Source organism: Triplophysa dalaica, chromosome 3 (genome assembly GCF_015846415.1).
Source record: "Triplophysa dalaica isolate WHDGS20190420 chromosome 3, ASM1584641v1, whole genome shotgun sequence".
Lineage (NCBI taxonomy): Eukaryota > Metazoa > Chordata > Actinopteri > Cypriniformes > Nemacheilidae > Triplophysa > Triplophysa dalaica.
This window is the reverse complement of record NC_079544.1, coordinates 17,050,939-17,072,558: the sequence shown is the minus strand read 5'-3', so window position 1 is coordinate 17,072,558 and position 21,620 is coordinate 17,050,939. Positions and strand designations below refer to the sequence as shown.

The following is a 21,620-nucleotide window of genomic DNA, read 5'->3' as shown; positions in this document are numbered from 1 at the left end:
CAACGATAAAGCGTATTTGCACATAAACTTGAAGAACTGTTTACATTCAGCAAAGGTCACCCTCACGAAACTACCCCATTCAGACATGAGACTATAAGGGGTCTTGTTAAAATATCACGAGGTAGTTTAACTGTGGATACATACAGTAGATAGTGAGAGACCTTTTAGCATGCGCTTGCTGTGAATGCTAATTCCCTCTAATGAGCGAAAAAGAATGGCATGCAATGCATACAGGACAGAATTGGGTTAATATCGTTGATTAGCATTCCAAAACCTCCAGGAGAAAAAGGCTCCTCATTCATATCAGCGTGGGGTCCACAATGTCAACAAAATTAATTAGGTTTCATTAGACGGCCAAATGGAATCAAAACACGAAAGGAAGTCCATTCTCCAACAGACAGAGACACAATGTACCACCTGCTACACAAACAACCACACAATGGATCTGTGCGAGCTGTAAAATTCATCTTTCCTTTTCTCTCTTTCCTTCTGCCTCATTCTATCGGGCTAGTCATAGCCTTCACAAATACCCGTCATTTCCTTCTCAACCCTTGCACACACACGTATAAAAACCGGCCACGCGGTACCCACTGCGTGCAGAATTGCCCTTACTCACTTCTGCCAATTTTCAAAAGAAGTAAGGAGGGATTTTTCAAATAGCTACAGCCCCATCGCAACCCTGAATAAAAGCCTCTCATAGGCCTTCGGGTCACAGACCAGACCCTCCGACAGGATGAGAGGCTGAGCTCAAGCCAGGTTCCCCTGTTTTAGTGAAGCTTGCCATTTAAAGGGACAGTACACCTAAAAATTCTGTCACAGAAAATCGCATGTTTCTTACTGTTTCAAACCTGAATGCTGTTTATAGTTTTTTCAGTGAAACACAAATAGTGAAATGTTTTGAAAAAAAAGAGTTTTACCTATTTGTTAAGTAACTTTTTTTTCAGGAAACATATAACTTAAAAATAATAATAATATATAACAAAAAATATTTTTTTTGATAATTTCACAGGAAAACATGAAAAATATATTATGAACCTCTTTTAATATTTTAATCTATAAAATATAAGAATTCCTTATTCATTGACAGTTTTCTTTTTAATCTTAGATTTTTAAGATACTTTTTATGTAAGGATGAAAACATGTTAAGGTTTAGGTGGGGCCAAATTCAGGGTTAGCCTTCAGTATATTACAGCCTGTTTTTTCTAACTATAAACTGTCATGGTATAGCAAAAGTTTATAAAAATCCTTTAAAATGTTCGACTTCTCTGCTCCACAGAACAAAATAACAGCATACAGCTCAGAACAACATGATTGTAAATAATGACAGACTTTTCCTTTTTAGGTGAACTGTTCCTTTAATAGCCCTGTGCTAGGATCCCATTTTCAAGCTCCTACTTTGTTTTTAAGCCCTCAGAATTGAGATTTCAGTTTGTGTTCGCAGCATTTCTTAGAAGCACGACGGCACAGATAGTGTGAATATATTTCTGCCAAATCAGTCTGGATTAACTTGAAAAGAGGGAGGAAAGACGAGGGAAAAGAACCAGACACATGAAGGGATAACAGGGTGAGAGGGAACTCCGGGGACAAGATCGGGGCTTTAAAGCAAAAGAGCATGGCTCTAATGGGCATTCAGGGACAGAGGCTGACCTAAAGACAGCATAACATTAAACTGAAGACATTTTAATCTTTTTGCTAAAGCTGAATGCTCTTTTGGACACTTAGAGCTGAAGGGCACTGGGAATCTAAGGAGCGACTCTAAGTCATGTTCTACATTGACAACTGTGAATAAAATGATAGCAGAACATTGTTTCTCTAAGCTGTTTCTCTTGGCCTAGTGGGTTTTTTTATGACAAGAGATTTTTTACTTGTTACTGTACGATGAGAAGAAGAGGAGCAGAGAGCACCCCAGAAAGCCTTTCTAGTCACCAGCTAAACTAAAATAGGGTGAGTATGGAAGGGAAATAAAAAGCCCTGGTGAGTATCCAATAAATCCAAAACAAATGCAACACATACCTGTCTGGGGATCCACAGAGAAGTGCGGCTGCCCTTGAACCAGTGTGTACACCAGCCGCGCGCTGTTTCCATACGTAGGATCGTCTGCATCTGAAGCCGTCACCTGGATTATGGAGGTCCCTGAGGCGGAGAGAGACAGAGAGAAATAAAGTGATAAAACAAGAGAAACAATAAAGGATGATCGATACCGTGCATACAAACATGGGAATAGCAGGTCATCACAGGACAAGCACATCAAATGTCTTTATAAAGACTGACAGATTCTACTCATCTTTCCCTCTCCCTCTCTCTCTCTCTCTCTCTCTCCGCCTGCAGCAGAGACACAAATACAGCATTCGCTTTCTTCTCTCCCGCAGTTGCACACCTTCTCTCTTTCTTGCCTCCGTCTCACTTTATTTCTCTTCATCTCCTCCAGTAATTCCCTTTTGCTCCCTCTCTCAATCTCTCTGTCTGTCGCTGCGGCCACACTCTCCTCTTCCCACAATTCCCTCACGTACCGCAGCTCTGCTTCACTCCTGACAAATACAGACTTTTCCCCCCACCAAATAAATCAAACAGTCGGTTTCATGTTAAGGAGTCAAAAATACATATGTTCAATGGAAAGAGAACCACGTTTCCCATGAGGCATTGCTTCACACGCTCACAGAGACATAGGGATTTGTGGGAGCAGCTGTTGCTGTTTTCTGACATCAAAGGCCTGACATTGTCACGAGAGAGCTTGTGGGTTGAGGGGAGGGTGCAGTCTGATTACAGATCTTTCACAGGTAGTTAAGGAGCAGCAGAAGGCAAATGGAAGATGGTAGGAGACGAGAGAGAGAGAGACTTCCACAGTAAACGTACGATCTGATAGGCAGATCAAAAAGAGATGATACTGCTCGGTTGATGCAACACGCACTGACTCAGAGAAATCTATTCATATTCAATCTGAGTGGAACTGAAGAAACACGCCACAATTTAAACTGATAACGCATTCACACTGGTGGAATACTAGGTATGAATGAAGCTCGGTTAAGTTTACCCCAGCAAAAGAGAATATTTTAGTTGTGATCTTGTTTGCTGTTGGGATCCTTTGAAATTAATTAAACTCATTTCAGAAAAACAAAATGGCACAGCTGAAGAGGGGTAATATTTTGAACCGCAGCACACAAGACACAAAATCAATAAACGAAAGAGGTAACTTGCCGACTGAGCGCCATTAACATTTAAACACTGCAAATTATAGAGAGCATTTTCTTGGCTGTTTATTTGACAGCGTGTATGATGAATTTGGGGAATCAACATTTTCTATGCATTGGCTTTGCCAGTGGTGTGAGTTTCACTTTACCTGATTTACCTCATCACACGAGGTAACATATGTTGTGGATATAAAACGAGTACGTTTTAGCCAACCTTAATCACCAAACTGATTTAAATGCTTCACAGAGGGGTGAACAACATGCTTAGTTTGAATTTGTATAAGCACTTTTAATTTACATTACAAAAATATGGTAATGTTCACATCTGGATGTCTTGTCAAATAAAAACTATTGCATTAAATTGCTAAGAGTTTTCACATCAACATTGCTTGTAACACAAGAAATAGTATACAGAGGAAATATCTACACTGTAATAGCCAGTCCAATGTTTACCTTCATGCTGTGATACAATGCAGATATTTAAGTGACTCTATGTTTATTATATGATTGTTATTGGTTTTGTGTAAAATCTGTTAATATATTGCAGAAACCATTAATGCTTTAATGAGAAATCATTAAAAGTGCAACTTTTCACTTGCATAACTAATGAGTTATGGCACCCCCCCTCCCATCTACGCCTATGGGCTCAGCATGAATCTTTAACTTGTTTTATGCAAATATTATTGACATTAGAAGGAACATGCTAGCAGTGATTAGCGTATGTTTTCTTTCAGTACCTATGTTTGCCATCTCGGGGACTGTTGCACTGTAGGGTCCGTCCTCAAAGACAGGTGGGTTGTCGTTGATATCTTGCACTCTAATGATGAACTGGGAGGAAGGCTCCAGGGCACGCTCTGTCTGACTGTCTGTTGCCGTGGCAATCAGCCGGTATTCGTCCTTCTCCTCCCTGTCCAAGGGCTTGGTGACATGGATGTTGCCTGTCTTGTCGTCAATCACGAAAACTGACCCCGCCCCCTCTCCCCGCAGCACGTACTTAGTACGTCCATCACCTCTGTCCATGTCGGTGTGAAGCTGAGATCGAGAGAGAGAAAACAGAAAAGAGATTCACAAACAAAAGCCACTGGCTGACAAAGACCAATATTGAAGATTATAGAGTACGCAGAGGTCAAAATCACTACTGTGAAAGGCTAATACAAACACAGAGTGCATCAAACAGTCATTTGCATCGATCAAAGCACAAACATGAGATCAATCTGAAAATAAAGACTGTTTTGACGATGATGACTTCGGTGGCTCATTCACAGACAGTACAGATGGGCGGTAATGATCCCACAGCCTAGCGTGAAGCGCTCATACTCGGGCATTGATCGAAGGTGGAGTCTTGTTATTGAATCAGTGGAAGACCGCAGCTAAGGAGCCTTCCTGCAGTGCACCCTAATGGCACAAAGACTGGGCTGCGTAGGGCGAGCGTGACGTTCAGAAGGAAGTGTGGCCAACGCATCAGCATTCATCCTCATTACCACGTCTACGTGACCAGAATACGCCTGCATAAAAAGACCCCTTAACATCACAACTTCTACAAAAGTGCCACACTGCAAGTTTGGAAAACAAATGGTAGCATGTCCTACGTTCTTAGGCATCTGAGCATGAAAGAGCTGAGCATGTTTACTCAATAGAATCAGAATGGGTAGTTCAGAATCAGAATATTCATTGGTTTTTACAGACTAAATTTGGAAGCACAATATGTGGTCGTGTCGCCGTGCATCTCTAAAGAGTTCCCTATCACACAGTGGGCAGCGATGAGAAAAACTCTATGAGAATAAACTTAACTTCAAACTCAATGATAAAATATTGTTGTGTTCAATATGATGGCAGTTTTCTCTTCTAGAGCTTTTAAAATGCTAGAGACTACCATTGATATCGAGTGAACAGTAAAAAAAGTAAAAAAGGTAAATCATGACTGAACTGTAGTAAACTGTGTCAGATCATGTGATCGTGTGTATCGTTTCACTGCGCTTCTGCAAAAACTGAACGCTGTTTAACTTTGCATCACCAGCGCTCTCCTTCGCTCATGTTGAAAATAAATGACTTTGGTCGTTTTGTCACTACAAATCACATTAAGTGTGAATGCCCTTTTAAACTGAGTTTTCATTTCAACCAACCACTGCTTATTTTTCTTGTGTTGTCTTGTGCAGGGTAGCCCTGTCCCAAATAAAACTGATCCAAAATGATGCTGCACAAGCTGTGTATTAAACGTAAAATAGATTCTGATTGTACTGTCAAACAGCTTTATGGCATTCAGTAAAAAATATTTTCCTGGTTACTACAAGGTGTTAGGATGATTTGTGGTGTCAAACTCAGTTTACTAAAGAAATGATTGAAAAATGCAGTAGGTCTAAATCACAAACTTATATTAAACTATGATGTCCGGTTACACAGACAAGGCTTAATTCTAGTCCCAGACTAAAATTAATTTTTGAGCTGTCTTATCATGCCCTGATCTTATAATATTTCCACAAAATGCAGACCACTAATGATTTTTCTTTACTAAAAACAAGACTTATTTTCTTAGGTCAATTTACTCATCAAGAAAATGCATCTTGATTTAAGAATGTTTAGACATTTTCACTGGAAAACAAGAATAAAAGTCTAAGTAAGAAAGTCATTTATGCAGTGAATTTGTACTGTTACTTGTTTTTTGTTTGTTATGTGGTGATATTGAAGGTGAAAAAAACGATGGGCTTTTCCTGAACGACTCTGCGTAATGCTATTGCAGTTTTTAACACAAGACCGACCTACCATAGTTATAATTTCCTAATCAAAAAAGAAAAACAAAACACTGAATTGAACACACTATCAGCCATCCTCCCAAGATGCCGCGACTTTCAATGCGGAGTGACGTCAATGAACCAGCTCTATAGCGTTTTCCCTGTTTACTCAGCAATAAAACTCAATACGGCAATAAGAATGTTTGCAAAAATGCTTGTTTAATACAGATGTTTAATTTATCCCAATAACAAGCAGCTCAGACAGCATATATGATTATTTAACTTTGTTTAGTTATTTATTAAAGAAGGTGCTGTTGTTTTTTATAAAAAAAATCGTGAATAAATACATGTTTCTTAAAGTGGCAGTAAGTTATTTTGTGTAAAAATGAACTAAATTATTGAGCAAGTATATGAAAGAAATGTGCTTAAAACGGTGTCACTACCCTTCCGGGATTCACTAAGGAAAGCTTGTAATGGTTTGTAATTTGCCCTGTCGGGTCGTCTTTCCCGGAGATCCTTATTTGGTCTCTTTCGTCTATGCGTCATTCCGTCACATTCGTACACAGAACGAAGAGGATCCAGCTGCTAGCCAGGGCATGGATGCTGCTAGTGACAGGCAATTTTGAGCGAGTACTCACAACTGTTGGGTAGGATTTTATACAACTTTTAGTATTATTTATGGCGGTGTTTAGTACTTTTGATTTTAAACAGCAAGCAGCGTTGACATCTGGGGATTCATCAATTGTGAAAAAAATGAAGTACGAACTGATGACAGCTTACAAAGAAAAAGTGAATCTGATTGGACTTGTGCGAACACAAGAATTAATATTGGCAAGGCATTTCAAAGGTGGTGTGAACTCTGATCTGAAATGATTTAAAACGGATGCAGGCATGACTATTTCTTCTGAACAGGTAAAACACTTCATTATTTCAAAAGATAACACAAAAACCGTAGCTCCCTTGTTGTGTTAATACAGACAGGTACAGTTTCATCGTTCTTTCTCTCTTTACGTTCATTATGATAAATCTTGTAATATAAGCCCTATTCGCACAGGATTTGTATTATCTAGGGACCTCGTGTGATTTAGAAATGACCTCCCCACATCTGTATTTCATGTGGCGCGAATTAGCACGGTAGTGAAGCCTGTTATTTTACTCAAACTTACGGACTTATATCCTGGATATGATGGCAAGGCTTTGCATATAGTATATATAGTTGTATGATGTACAATGATTTATGATCGTACTTGTCAGCATTTAAGACCTGTGTACGGGGATCTTCTGTTCGGTTCGCATTACGGCAGTATCCATGAAACGGAAGGTATGGAAATAACCCAGCACCCAAAATAATATCAAAACACTTCAACACAGCCTATTTATGTTCTTATTTGTTTCGTGTTATATCATCTGGCATGTTATTTGTGTTTATTATGCGTATTTGTACATTGATTGATGTACATTGAAGATTCTAACCGGAGCGCTGTCACAGGCCACGACTCAAAATATCAGACTCGTCCGTGGAGTTGAGCAGTGCCGAATCACAACTCATGTAAAGAAATACCTCCGCACATCACCTGCAGTAGCAATTACAAACTGAGATGGCGACAAAGAGGCCAATCCTACATAGTGCCGCTTTATATAAACCTAAATATAAAATATAAAAAAACAATTAATTGCATCATCTTTGCATCATCCCACAGACCTAAAGAGCACACAATAGTTATATTATAAATATTTATGATAACTTTTCTGTTGCAAATCAAGTTTGCACTTACATTTTATGTACTCGCTCAATGAAAGATTTTTGTGTTTTTTAACATCTTTTAAACATATTTTACATCTTCCATCCAGGAACTAACCAGCCTCACTCCTGCTCAGCGTCAGTGAACGTTCAAGAGCTCCAGGGTTATAGCCTTCAAATATCCACACAGCTGCCGTACCAGGTGTTGAGTTCTGTTGCTTAGGTGGCAGAAACCTATAAAACTGTTGCTGTGTTGGGACTCAGGAATTTCTTATTCCTTTCATTAAATCTGCCTTGAGCTCTAGGTCAGTCAAGCCTGCCGGCAGTTTGTCGTTCCGAGCCCGAGGTTTTTAGCGAGGGGCTTTAATGACCCGCCTTAATGACAAGGCTTAACGAGGCCCTTAATGAAGCTGCTGCTGTCATTAATGCCGGCGATGGTGGAATGATGAAGGAGAGCGAGAATCCCCTCTGTGGAGCAACAGGGAACGAGAGGAGCATGATCCTCTGTCCCTGGAATTGACCTGATAAACATGACCTCCACTGACACGTCAAGTGATTTACACATCCAATAACACCACCGTGGTGACACTACTCACAACAAACACAACGAATTCAAGGACAGACACATGGCGTGATGCAAGTCCAGACACACTCAATAACACTGCCAAGCGAATGTCTGACCACGTGCATGGAAAAAACACCATTGCACTAATTTTGGGCCTGTCGAGATATGAATATCAGTACTAAATGAGGTATAGTATCTACACAGCTGAACTGAGCTGACACGTCCATAAAGGATTCATCACCTGACAATCGTTTCCAAAACTGAATTATAAAATGCAACTGAATTATACATTAAATAATTCCGCATCAAAAAAAGGTCTTATTTATGAAGTCACATCCAGGTGTCTGTAATATGCATTCAAATTAGCCATGTAAATTTCAGCCACACAATCTTGTTGCCAAGGACAACTCCAGTCAGCTTCCTTTGAACACACAGGCATTATCCTCAGGCCCCTAAATCAACTAAATTACTTATATTATAAAGTAATGTTCTTACACTCATATACTCAATTTCATATTTTGGCAATAACCATAAATCATGAACTGTAGGAAAAAATATTCTGTGTCAACCTCTAAATCACTTAAATAACTTATTTGGGTATACTCAATTTCACATTTTCTGCAGCACAATAAATCACAAAACATCGAGAGGGAAAACACGTTTTGCATCTGTGCATTAACCTAATGAATGTGTTTTCCTGGGCAGATTTATTTAGCGGGTCGCGAATTGGTAGAAACAGTGTTTGAGAAAATGGCACTTCAGCCATCATATGAAATGGGTTTTGACTGCTCTAAACAGCAATGCGGTGGCCTGGATACAGAGGCATCTACACACAGAACCATTACAGAAACACACACTCCAATACACACAGATCTCGGCGTGTTATGAGTTTCAATCGCGCTATGCCACCGGGGAATCTTATCAAAGGCTTTAAGGCTGATGGGAGAGAATCCTCGGCTGCTTAGGTCTGTATGAGGCTCACACACTTGTTTCTCATACAAAATCAACTCCACAGTCTTTCTTGGCAAAAACCTTTGACTGAAAGAGCAAAAGGTCCAGTGCTCAGTTCAACTAATACTGACCAAGAAACGGCTACATAGACTGAAACAGACATATACTGTCCATCAACCAATCATGGTTCATTTTGTTTTCTAAAGCATTTTAGCGGCGGGCTTATCTAAAAGATTATTATAAGGTTTTTACAGGGCAAATAGTGTAAAATGTTTATACTGTCACAAATACAAACAAATTCAAAGAATTGACTCATGAAACAAAGCAGAATAAAAACATTTACAAACAGCATTTTTACCGCAAATGCAATGCTCTACCAATAAAGGAAGTTGTTTAAAGGAATTGTTCGCCCAGAAAGTTTTTTTGAATAATTTACAGACAAACTTCATTCCAAATATGTATGTCTTTCTTCTGCAGAACACAAAAGAAGATATTTTAAGGAACATTGGTAACCAAACATCGCTGGCACCCATTAACTTCCATAAAATTAACACAAAATCACTGAGCCATTTCTCAAAATATCTTTTTTGGATTCCACAGAAGAAAGAGTCATATACATATTCTGAAGGACATAAGGGTTCACAAATAATGACATCATTTATAAATTTGGGTGAATTATCCTTTTCAGACATTTGGTTGAGAGCCTCAAATAAACTTGATGTATTTTAAAGATTTATAATAACATGATTATGTAAATAACAACAACAGAAGAACATCAGGGAAAGGCTGGCAAATGCCAAAATCATCCCGCCAAAGGACACTATCACTTACAGTTGTTAGAATCCATGGCGCTTTTGTGCTGGCAAATATGACAGGCTTTTCTTGCAGGTGCAGTGAGTAAGAATTCCAATTCGAGGTGACCTTGCTTGGCTCGCTCTCTTCTCTTGGCCCTGTTGCATGACTAAGAGCAGGCGTGACTGTGTCTCCTCACCCAGACTGACCTTCCATCTGTCTGGCCTCCAGCTAAAACCGACCCCACATCCCTCAGCCGATCTCCTCTGCCAGGCGACTCTGCACCTGCAGCCCTAGGGCCCAGCTGAACGCCGGCAACTGGGAGATGGACGCAGCTCTAGCGGCGCCCTTATCACTGACACATAATTAACATCAGCCCTGCCAGCCCATCGACACTGGCGAATTATTTAAACTGTTTACCCCGGTGTAGGCCGACACATAGAATTACATCAATGTGCACCCCAGCCTCCTCAGAAGACAACTTCATAACAGGAGGTTGATCTTTAAACACTCCTCTCTGGGTCTTAGCTCACGTCTGTGGGAGGAGCAATTTGATGAATTCACTGAGAATGACAAAGCGCTGTTTGCATTGTTTTCTATAACGAGTGAGAAAAAAAGATGCGTTTCATTGTAAGTAGTGCACAGTGTATTTAGTGTTGCAACCGTTTATGTATCCATGCAGAAATGAGAGACTTCAGTAGACACAATGACACAAACTATAACATATCTAGGCATTTTAGAACTTAAATGAAATGCTTTTTTTAATCTGCTTCTTATTTGCCATGAATGCTCAGACGTCCGTTACACCGCGTCAATTCGTCCTTTTATGTTATTTGGCCTCCTTTAGTTCCCAGAGTCCCATTACATGGAGTGCCTTAAGGGACGTGGTGGAGATGGGAGAAAAGAAGATTTCTAAGCTTTTGCAATTCCCTAAGAAACTATGTTATGCTCATGCAAAGATTTTGCGTTCCCCTGAGCATATTTAGAGTTCTCTCGCAACACTCACAAATTTCATGAAAGAACACAAAATCTTAGCAAAAGCTTTGAAATTAGGGCTGTCAACCTTAACGGCTTTATTTTTTTTCAGATTAACATGTTAAAATATTTAACGCAATTTAATGCAGCATCTGTTTATTTAGTCATCCTTTGTCTAGCTTTACATTATATCAGCATGCTATTATTAAGCGCAATTTGAAACTTTGCCATGACGCGTTCAGTATAGATAGATAGCTTCTAGCTGTGTGATGCAGCAAAATGCGCAAACCTGCTGCTGTGACTCTACTCTCATTAATGTTTTTCTGTAAAGCTTTAATTCCGTATTTAATTTAGAACTCTAAAGTGTTTGATAACTTAATTTTCTGTATATTTCCTACCTGATAGACATGATAGCTCTCAATTATACTGTACTTCAATGTTGAATGGCTATAATTAATAATTTAATTTAATATAATCAATTTAATGGAGACATCAGTTGCAGTACTAATATCAGAACGTTGGCTTTCATTCATAAAATTATGTTGTTAAAGAAATCTCATGTTACCACATTAATTTGTAGATTAAATGTGAAATTATTTGAATGTAAAAGTATATTTAAAAACATTAATGTTAAGTGCGATAAATCGTGATTAATCACAGGGAAAATGTGTGATTAATCAGATTCATTTTTTAAATCGATTGACTGCACTATTTGAAATATATTTTGTTCGTCCCTCTTCATATTTCTGCTCCATATCATAGACAATAACGAACGCAGATATGCCAATATTTTGAACATATAAAATATATTTATTAAACCATTTTTAATGCCAAATTTTCATGCATGCCATCAGAATTCATCAGACTTGAAAATTAAAGGTCCAATGTGTACTATTTTGAGGATCTTTTGACAGAAATGCAATATAATATCGATAACTATGTCAGAGGTGTATAAAACCTTACATAATAAAACGCATTGTTTTTATTACCATAGAATGATCGATTTCTATCTACATACACTGTAGTTTCCCTTGCAAGGAATTCACCATTTTCTTTCTAAAGTATCCCTAAACTGCTGCTAAATTTCATACAGCGGACCTTTAAGACTCGTATAAGACCTTGTAAGACACGTAACGGCAAAAGGAAGCAATGTTTTGAATTCCCTAAAATATCACACACTAAAATGCAACTGCTTAGTGCACATATACCCTCACCTCCATAAGCACTGAAAAAAGTAGTGAGAAAGCTGCCTTGCAGATGCCTTCACAAGTTGAACTGAGCCGTGGTTGCAAGTCTTAATGCTGTAAAGGAGTCAGACTGCAGCCCAGATTCACCCACACTCTTACACTAATGACCTTAGCAAGTTAGTAGGGGTGTTATGGTTAGTTGCTGGTGCTGAGTCTGAGAGCCGAGGTGTTGTTGTTGTTCGTGTTGTTTTTGTCAGGCTGAACCGAAATTGATGTAATGCCATCTGACTCAGCTTGGCTCAACACTCAACGTCCATCAACTGAGTGTCGCTCAAAATAATGAAATAACGTAGCTTTGTATACTTTGGTAGGCTATATGAGACCTGTTTTATTGCACTTATGCTTTTTGTTGTCCTTTTGTTGTTCCAATTGCTTCCATTGTTTACCTCATTTATAAGTCGCTTTGGATAAAGGCGTCTTCTAAATGACATAATATAACTGTAATGTCCGCCTTTGCTGATCACATGTGTTGTTCCTGTGCAAGCCAGTCAGCAAGTAGTTTTTCAATTTGCTGCTGTTATATTCAGCCTCCTTCATACATCATTTTTGATCAAAGCACGCTTTATCACACAGTTTTTATGCAGATGTTAGTGGTTATTCCCATAATCAGCAAAAGACGGAGGCAGAGTGTGTGGTTGTTTTTATGAATCGTGTTTATATTTAATAGGCCTGTTTGAGATGCTATAAACTTCAACTTTATATACTTCAATATATTTTTAAAAGAGAGCAAATAGGCAGAAAAAGGCCAGCGATTGTGACGTAAATCTCTTATGTGCATTTAAAGGGCAGTTTGCTCACTTCTGTGCTTCTGCCGACCGCTGCCAGGATGAGCTATCCTGTGCCAGAAACTCTACATCACCAAATTGTAAGAGACAGAGATTTTATTCCTTTTACATGATTCTTAGCTTGTCTTTATGTAGCCCGTATGAATAAAACTACAGACAATAGCTTGGCACTTTTCCAAGACACTTTGCATATAAAGTGGTGTGCAGTTCAAAAATAGCAAGAGTCGGTCCCTGGAGAAATGTTGATTTGAGCGTATTTTAACCAAGATTTCAGCCCGTTCACAAGTGGTCATTTCCATGACCTATTCAGGTAAAGAGGAAAACACTTTGAAGTGGAAGTAACAAGAATCACAAACCATAGTGGTCTGAAACAAACGTTCAACATCTCAAGAGTAGAAAAGAGATATCATACCATATATTTTAATCAGCCTGAACATGGGCTAATTTCATACTTGCATCACTAAAATACAGTTCATTTCGATTTCTTTATAGTTCATTGTCATTTTCGAGTTAATTATATAGCGTTTCGTAGATATGTGTAGGGTGAAAAAATTACAATCATAATATAATTTTATAATATGCAGTCTGTTATTTAGATGCACATCTGAAAAATGCACGCATGTATTTTTAAATTTCTGCATTAATCTGCACCAAATTCATGTTTCAACAGTATAAAATGGTAAAGATCAGTCCTCCCCCTACCCTTCGGGCATATCCCCGTCTAATAATCTCTTTTCATCTCGCTCTCTTCTTTCGGTGGGAGTGCTCTCATTCAGGGGCAACAGAAACGGTTAAGTAGAGCGGACGGACAGCCTCAGCTGAGAGGGCAGAGAATAAATATTAGCTCAAGGTCACGCTATGTATTCACACTGGCCTATGCATAATCATGGTTAACCCCTCATCACAGCCAATTCTTGGTCTGAGCATGAGCAAAGCCTTCGGTCCTCCAGCTGAAATCATTGACAATGAAGCACCTCTAGAGCTTTTATTCTAGCCAGACATGAAAGGACTGGTGAGAAATTTCATTTCTTTTGTCTAGACTGTGTCGATGCAGCTGAACTCTGAACTATCCTGTGTGGTAAAGTGTGGGTACAGGAAGAAACAAATACAGAAACTGTCAAGCCCTGATCAGGTAGCGTGTGTGGAGTGGTGTTATATTGATTCACAAGATATACAGGGAGAGGAAGTGAACAGAATAAAGAGAGAGAGCAGCAGAGAATGGCGTAGACATGTTCTCATTGAATTTCACTCCTCCTCCCCTCCAGCTCCTACTCTCAGGACAGAAACACGTTGAATTTCTTCTCCGCAGGGGTTTATAATAAAATGGTATTTAACCACGGTCTCTCTCTCTCTACCTCCTCCGTTTGCTCTCTCTCTGCCTCCCTCTCTCATGCATCCTACTCTCTCCATGTTTGCTACGCACCAGCACACTTTCTTAATTCTTTTCCATGCATTCCTTTCTCTGTTTTACAGATAAATGCAGCACAGCTGAAGAGGCAGATTTTGAGGTTCGTAACAAAGCCCTTCAGTTAATAAAACCAAACGCATTTCTTAACTTCATCTTCAACGTATTTCCTGAACTTCTTTCTCTGTCTTCTCACATCATATGCATGTTTCCTTCAAAATGTTGAAAAGTAGCATTTCTAATATTTTTGCTTTAAGATGATCCCTTCGTTGTTTGTCTCACTTTTTTAAGCCACTTTGGATAAAAGCTAAATGCAGAGATGTTTGAACAGTGGGGTCCCTGTTGAAAAGTCTAGAGTATGAATTAAAATCTATTTTAAACCTTAATATCACTGTCATTCTGAAGCTTTACATGCCCTGATTTTCATGAATTGGAAAAACACTGTACACTTGGATTGTCAAAGTTGACAAGAACTTTGTAATACTTTTTATTGATTTGATATTTGAAAAACAACCCAGTGAAAAACATACAGTAAGGCCATGAACACACTTGATGTCTTTTTTGACAAGAAAAAGTTGGCAAAAGCGCTTTTTTTATTAAAAAGAACGCTGGCAGCATTTGGTTACAAACAGCCAGCCAAACGCCATGAGTTCTTCGTCAGCGTCTGTGCACGAAGGCAGCCCAGAGAAAAAGATAGGCAGCATAACGGAAGTCTGTTTCAATTACAAACAGAGAGCATCTTTGCAATAATTAATCACAACTTTAAAACTACAATACAAATTTTTCGATGGAAATGCATTTAAAAGTTATTGAAAATGAAAGTTCAACTTACATTTATACAAAATGATGCTCCAACCGTCGTTTCGGCCACCATTTTATATTATTCATCACGCATGTTGTTACGGAAACGACACACACATACTCGCTTGTCATTGGTCAAGCTTGTCATAGGGTGTTTTTTTCAGAAAAGTTGAACTTTTTTCAACTTAAAAAGATTCCCTGAGCTGCAGAAAAAGATGCCGGCGCGGGCATTTAAAAATCCTATGGTTTACTCCATAGGATTATAATGTAAAACAGACGCTAGGAGCTTCGAAAAAGAAGTCATAATAATAATTCATGGCCGAAAAATTTTAATCACGAAATATGGAGATACAAGGTTTCCGAAGGACAGCAGCAATACGAACCTTAAAAAAAAAAAATTAAGGATATAAATTTGTGATGAAAAATAACTAAGAAATACATAAGATTCAGCTTTTGGTGACCATGTTAGGTCCTTCACCCAAAAAGCATTGCTACTAAACTACTAAAGAATACAATAATACATGATGAAATAAATACATATATGAAATTGTTCTATATAGTAAATAAATAAATAAATAAATACACAAATGAAACTAATGCAAATTTTTCAAATTCGAAGATTTGATGTGCTTAAATACAAAACAAAGTACAAAACTCAAGAATTTCCACCGGAGGTTTGAGACTCTTTGGACCCCACTGTATGAGTTCTCTGTCTTGTCCTTCTACTCTCAAATGCATTTAGATCTCATTTGCTCTGCGGCATCAACTCTATGACATCGACTCATTCCCAACCCATCTCTCCACCATACTTCATCCCAGTTGCCCATCCTGCTGCTCATCTCCACCCTGCATCTCTTCCTTTATCATTCACCTGTGTCCTTATCTTTCTCTCTCCCTCCCTCTCTCCCTCTATCCTCTTGTCAGTCTCTTTCTCCCTCTAATTGCTCTCTTTCTCCTGCTGAGCACCATCCCGGAGGCTAAATGATTTTCACTGCACGAGACAGAGTCAAAGAAAAGACAAAGTCGTTTTGAAAGCGACGTTCTGCAATTATTAGTGATGATCTCGCTCGCAGCATGCATTTGCTGCGACTGTTACCCCTGTCATGTTCTCTTTCAGTCTCTCATCTTCTGTGTAACATTCTTATATTTTCTCACTTTCCTCTCATTTTTACTCATCACTTCTACTGATGATATTTAATTCTGTTCGGAACAACACAGCTTGTTGGCTTCAGTTGTAAAAGAGTGAAGGTAGCAGCCGTGTATGTGTGGCCAGATCGTGCATGTTATGCCGTACTGGCTCCCCAAGAGACACACCCCATTAAAATGCCAGCGACAGCAAGTACCTACCCCGGCCAACACCTAACATATTCAAGATGCTCCCCGAGTGCTCAAGAAATGAGAAATATAATAACTCAGCGTGCCAGCCCTGCAAATGCCCGCACCGCACGAAATTCGCACACGCTCCAAGGTTACTCGATTTCGCCAGCTTGGAGCTCCACGGTGCCATCCTAACCTCCTTTTTTCAACACAAATAAAACCAACGCGATGCAACAGCATGCTCCTGTTGAACAGAGTTAAAGGCTTTATCAACAGATTGTCTCAGATCTCCAAACAATGCAGTGTGCTTTGTGAGAAGCACAGGTGGATTCAGTGAGCATCAGTGAGGATACCTCATGACAGCTCCGGGGGCCGCGGGGCTTGCGGAAGGAGCGCAGGGGTTCGGCAGCTGGTTGCGCTTGCAGTGTGTTGTTCCTCTAAGGAACAGCTTGAAAATAAAATGCATTACATTACAGGTTGCCTGTCCTACCCGATCAGCGTCTAAGCATTAGGTAGGAACAAAAGGGCATCTACTGTATACAATCATTGCGTCTCTAACATACAAACACACATGATATTAATGTGATCTTTCACCCAAATATGAAAGTTCTGTCATTATTTACTCACCCACCCTTAGGTTGTACCTACCCTGTATACATTTTTTTGTGCTGAGCACAAATGAAGATATTTAGAAAACTGTCAGTAAGCTCACAGATCTCATTTCCCCATAGTTCAGAAAATAAATTATATGGGAGTCAATAGGGGATGAGATCTGTTTGGTTACTGACATTCATCCAAATATCTTCATTCTTGTCCAGCAGGATAAAGAAATGTATACAGGTTTGGAGCAATCTGAGAGTGAGTAAATTGTAATTTTTTGATTCACATTCTCAGCGATGCGGAAAAGCGAAGAGAATGTCCGACGAATCACCAATCAATTTAAAAAGCGTGGCCACAAATAGGAAGCTGATCCCCACATTAACGCTATTTAATAGCTTCGAGTCTTTTCCAAAACATTCTGGATGTTAGAGCATAGCTGCAGGGATTCACTTACACGTGAAACGATCAGTAAGGTCAGACTGATGTTGACCGATGGGGGCAGCGAGCCAATTTATTCTAAATCTGTAGAGCCCACCTCATGAGCACCCTTATGGAACCTAAATGACAAATGGGACACCATGCCGACTTCATGGACACGTGTCAAGTACGCCATTTGGGACAGAGTTGAACTACAAGCGTGTCTGAAATATCCAAACCTGTTAATGAGATGAGGGTGCCCACATACTTAGGTCATATAGTGTATCAAATTACTATTTCAAAAGCCATCCAAGCGGAGACTGCTGAGCTGCCCTGAAATTATAGAAATCAAGTATTTGTGAGTGAGGGTTTTTTAAATGGATCTTGTTATGTATTAGTAGTAAAACATTTGATGGTGTTTTTATGAGAGGATTTCAAATTATGATGCGAAGAAAGTAAAAGATCAAAGCTCTTTACAGAATCTTGTAAACAGAGTGTTCTTAGAGATCTATGAGGAGGCTTCTGAGGTACTACAAGACTTTAGTAAATTTGTTATTAAACAAATAGTTATTTAGCAGTTTTTTCTTTCAGTCTCATGCCAAGGGGGTAACACATACTCTCTCCATAAGAATACGTACTAAGGTATTGAAAATGTAAGTATATTTTTGAATTTAAAAGTAAAAAGTAAATGTTTTTCCATTCCTAACAGACTGATGACATAGAGACTTTCTTGTTAGCTCACTGGATTTGCTGCACAAAGTTTAGGTCGAAGACGTTCTGGGCCCGTATTCCCGTATTAAGACTCTAGAATTTAGAATTTAAGAATATTAAGAATTTAGCTTGAAAACTTCTGCGTAGGAGTCTTAGCTTAAAAGTGATTCAGGACCAATCTGAGAGCAACTCTGAGCAAGGAAAAGACGAACACTTTATCTTAGTGAGGAGGCGGGGCTGACCCCGTTGCTATGTCTTTTGAAGACTGTGATTTGTTGGTTGGCCAAGAAAAAAGAAAGGGTTTTGGGAAAGTATTGGGTCATTAGTTTGAAATTGCACATGTTATTTTCTTCTGTTTTACCATACTGACGCACACACACATCTATTCTGTATTTTTTATTTACCATGCTGTTAATGTCAACGTATTTGAAAGAAAATGAACAGTCACACAATAAGTTTCTGTAAGTGCTGTAATTGTTTGTGTGATTAGATTGTGACCGTTGTGACAGAACAAGATCATCTCTGCTGCAGAGCTGCATTTCTCCAGTTGCTGAATATGTTAATGTAGTGATTTCTTATATTTCTGGCGCTATGGGATTTATGCGCTGTTTTGGAAATGTTTTCATGTCTCTAATAGGATCGGACACAAACATGAACCTTGCATGATCTAATGTGTTGTGTCTTATTAACTCACTTCATTTTAATTCAATGTTAGAGCGTGTTTACAATTTGCATTGCATCAAAGCAGCTATACAAGAAAACCAAGATAAAGCAAAGTTGAACACTCACAAAAACAATAAATAAAAATCAGACCTATAAAGTAATATTGAAATTGTCACCCATTGCTACACATTTCTTCTCACTTTTCGTACATTTCCTCTTAAATGTCCTCCTCGCTACTCTTAAAATGTTGGACCTTAAGAGCTCTTTTAAGAGTTAAGATGCTTTATGAATTATTTTTTTCTTTACTAGGATCTTTCCTGTAATTTTAAGGGGAAACAACAGGAGAATTTCTTAGAATTTTGTCACTAGGAGCAACTCTTTGTGCTAAGAGTTTTCTAGAATACGGGCCCTGGTGTGATGATTCAAGAAGTGTTTCTTTACAAGGACACGTTACCATAGTTGTGGCCAATTAGTCTACATTTGACATTGAAACAGATGTCAATGGCTGGATAATTAAAAGTTGCACTCACAACATGATTTGATGTGTTAGCTCAGAAAGATTTGAAGACAGATTTACACCTACAAACTATTTCATTGGATTTTATAATGTAAATATATTATTTTAAAAGGCATGTGTAAAGACACACTTAGACAGAGGCTGGACACACATTAGGGGTCATACGCTTTCCATGATCTACAAAATGTTCTTAAAAACAAGGAATCATCATTTGTTTTGTTATCAGTGCTGTCCTGAATAAGCTATTTCACATTACTTATCTTTATATTTAAAAAAAACGGTTGTACCAGTGGGGTATCGGGGGTGGGAGGTTTGCCGTGGGGTGGTCGAAGAAGCGGCCCTGCGCGTGACGCTTTTTAATTAATAATAAAAAATTAAATAAGACACGAAAATAAAAAATATTTACGTTAGAAAAGTTGCCTATATTAAAAAAACAAATACGTAACACATTGTGCAACAAATAAATAAATAAGAAACGTATAAAAAGGTAATATGGAACGATAAACGTTTATGGTAAATAAATAAGAAACGAATAAGAAATGAATACGAAACGAAAAACATTTATGTTAAATAAATAAGAAACAAATAAGAAGGGAACACGAAACAAAAAATGTTAATGTGAAATAAATAGCAAAGCACAAGCTTTTGAAAATTAGAACAAAAACAAAATCAAACTTTAACTGGCTCTTGACAACAGTGCTTACATATTCTACTACATGTTTTTTCCCAGAAAAGCCTTCGCCATCGTCTTGTCAGTCAGCACTTCACTCTCCTCAGATGATAAATAAAATCTGACTCTAGTTTGGTCTTTGACTAATCTAAGTGATTTATTAATATAAAAATGAAAAATGACAGTGGGGGTCGGTGCCGCGGTGGACAAGTGATGTAATCGGTAGGCGGGTGGACACCGTATATAACCGGTGACACCGACTATCACAACAAGCCTAGTGCAAACATTCACTACAATATATTAAGAGCCAGAGGTATGTCAATAAGATCAAGATGATTGTTATCAATCGTTTGAAACCTTTTAATTCCACATTTCGGGATATTTATATTTTGCTATAAACCATTATTATTAGTCACCCTTTATGTTTGTCACTGGGTTTTGCAAATATCTAAACAACATAGCCCCGGCTTCACAGACAAAGCTTAAGACTAGTCCCAGACTAAAATTTCAGCTATCTTAACTGAAAAACACTTACCCGGACATATCTTAAAATATGTCAGTGCAGTTGTTTTGTCTCGAGATGCACATAAGTAATGGTTTCTTATAAGGCATTTTAATAAAAGCGACTTAAATAGCCTGAATTAACTAATGCATAGTCCTGGCTTAGGCAAAAAAGTATTAACTTTGACAACACAGTAATTAATCATTTTAAAAGAACCTTTCCTGAAAAACTGTAAATTTGGACATTCAAGGTTTTAGAAGGACAGCAAAGATATGTTTAATGGTCCTATTAATTGATTTACTAATTTCCTTCAGAATCTACCAATGATATTAATATGCTTCCCAGAAAATAATTAATATCAACCCTCTTCACATAACAGAGCACAAAATTATACCAGAATATAGTGATAAAGTACACACTCGTTTAATACATTCAATACATACAGCTCTTGGTTGACTTGCATTCTCCTTTTACACAATATTTCATCTCACAAACAACTTGAAATAGTCAAATGTAAGCCAAACTTGACAAACAAACAAATGCATTGAAGTTGTAAACCAGTAAGTTTCAAATGAAACCCAATCAAACAGAATTCAGAGGAGAGGGACGGGCTTAAAATTTAAACAGTTAATCACAGGCAACAGCACAACCTCAACACAGAGGAATTATAGTGTTCGCAAGCACTTAAAATATTGCTTCTAATCATCCTCACGTGAACCCAAACTCAATCACGACATCTTAATGTTTTGCATTCCAATTATGCTCGTTAGAAGGTCTAGGGAGTTTTTTCCAGATTGGCAAAATGCTGTCATAAGTTTATACGATAGACTGTGAATTTATTTCCCTTTGGTTCACTCCCTGGCATTACACATACGATGTGCTAATTTACGTTCATGCATTAAAATGCAAACACGCTCATTATGGAATTACAGCGGAGAGTATACCGTCATTACAAACCCCTGTGTATATCACTCCGGCTAGGAAATGAATCCTTTGAAATAAACGCAAAAACACTTTGATTATCATTTAACGTACATATAATTG

At 38.4% G+C, this 21,620-nt stretch overlaps 1 protein-coding gene across 2 annotated transcripts in view; it reads right to left on the bottom strand.

Moving 5' to 3' along the window:
- The window catches only part of LOC130417454 (uncharacterized), a 136,207-nt gene that overhangs the window by 59,384 nt on the left and 55,203 nt on the right, over positions 1-21,620 (bottom strand). For both annotated transcript variants that reach the window (XM_056743017.1, XM_056743016.1), the window contains 2 exons: positions 3,926-4,220; positions 2,014-2,133 (listed from right to left, as the gene is read on the bottom strand). In XM_056743017.1, coding sequence (XP_056598995.1) covers positions 2,014-2,133; positions 3,926-4,220 — 415 coding nt within the window. The remainder of the gene's footprint in view (positions 1-2,013; positions 2,134-3,925; positions 4,221-21,620) is intronic.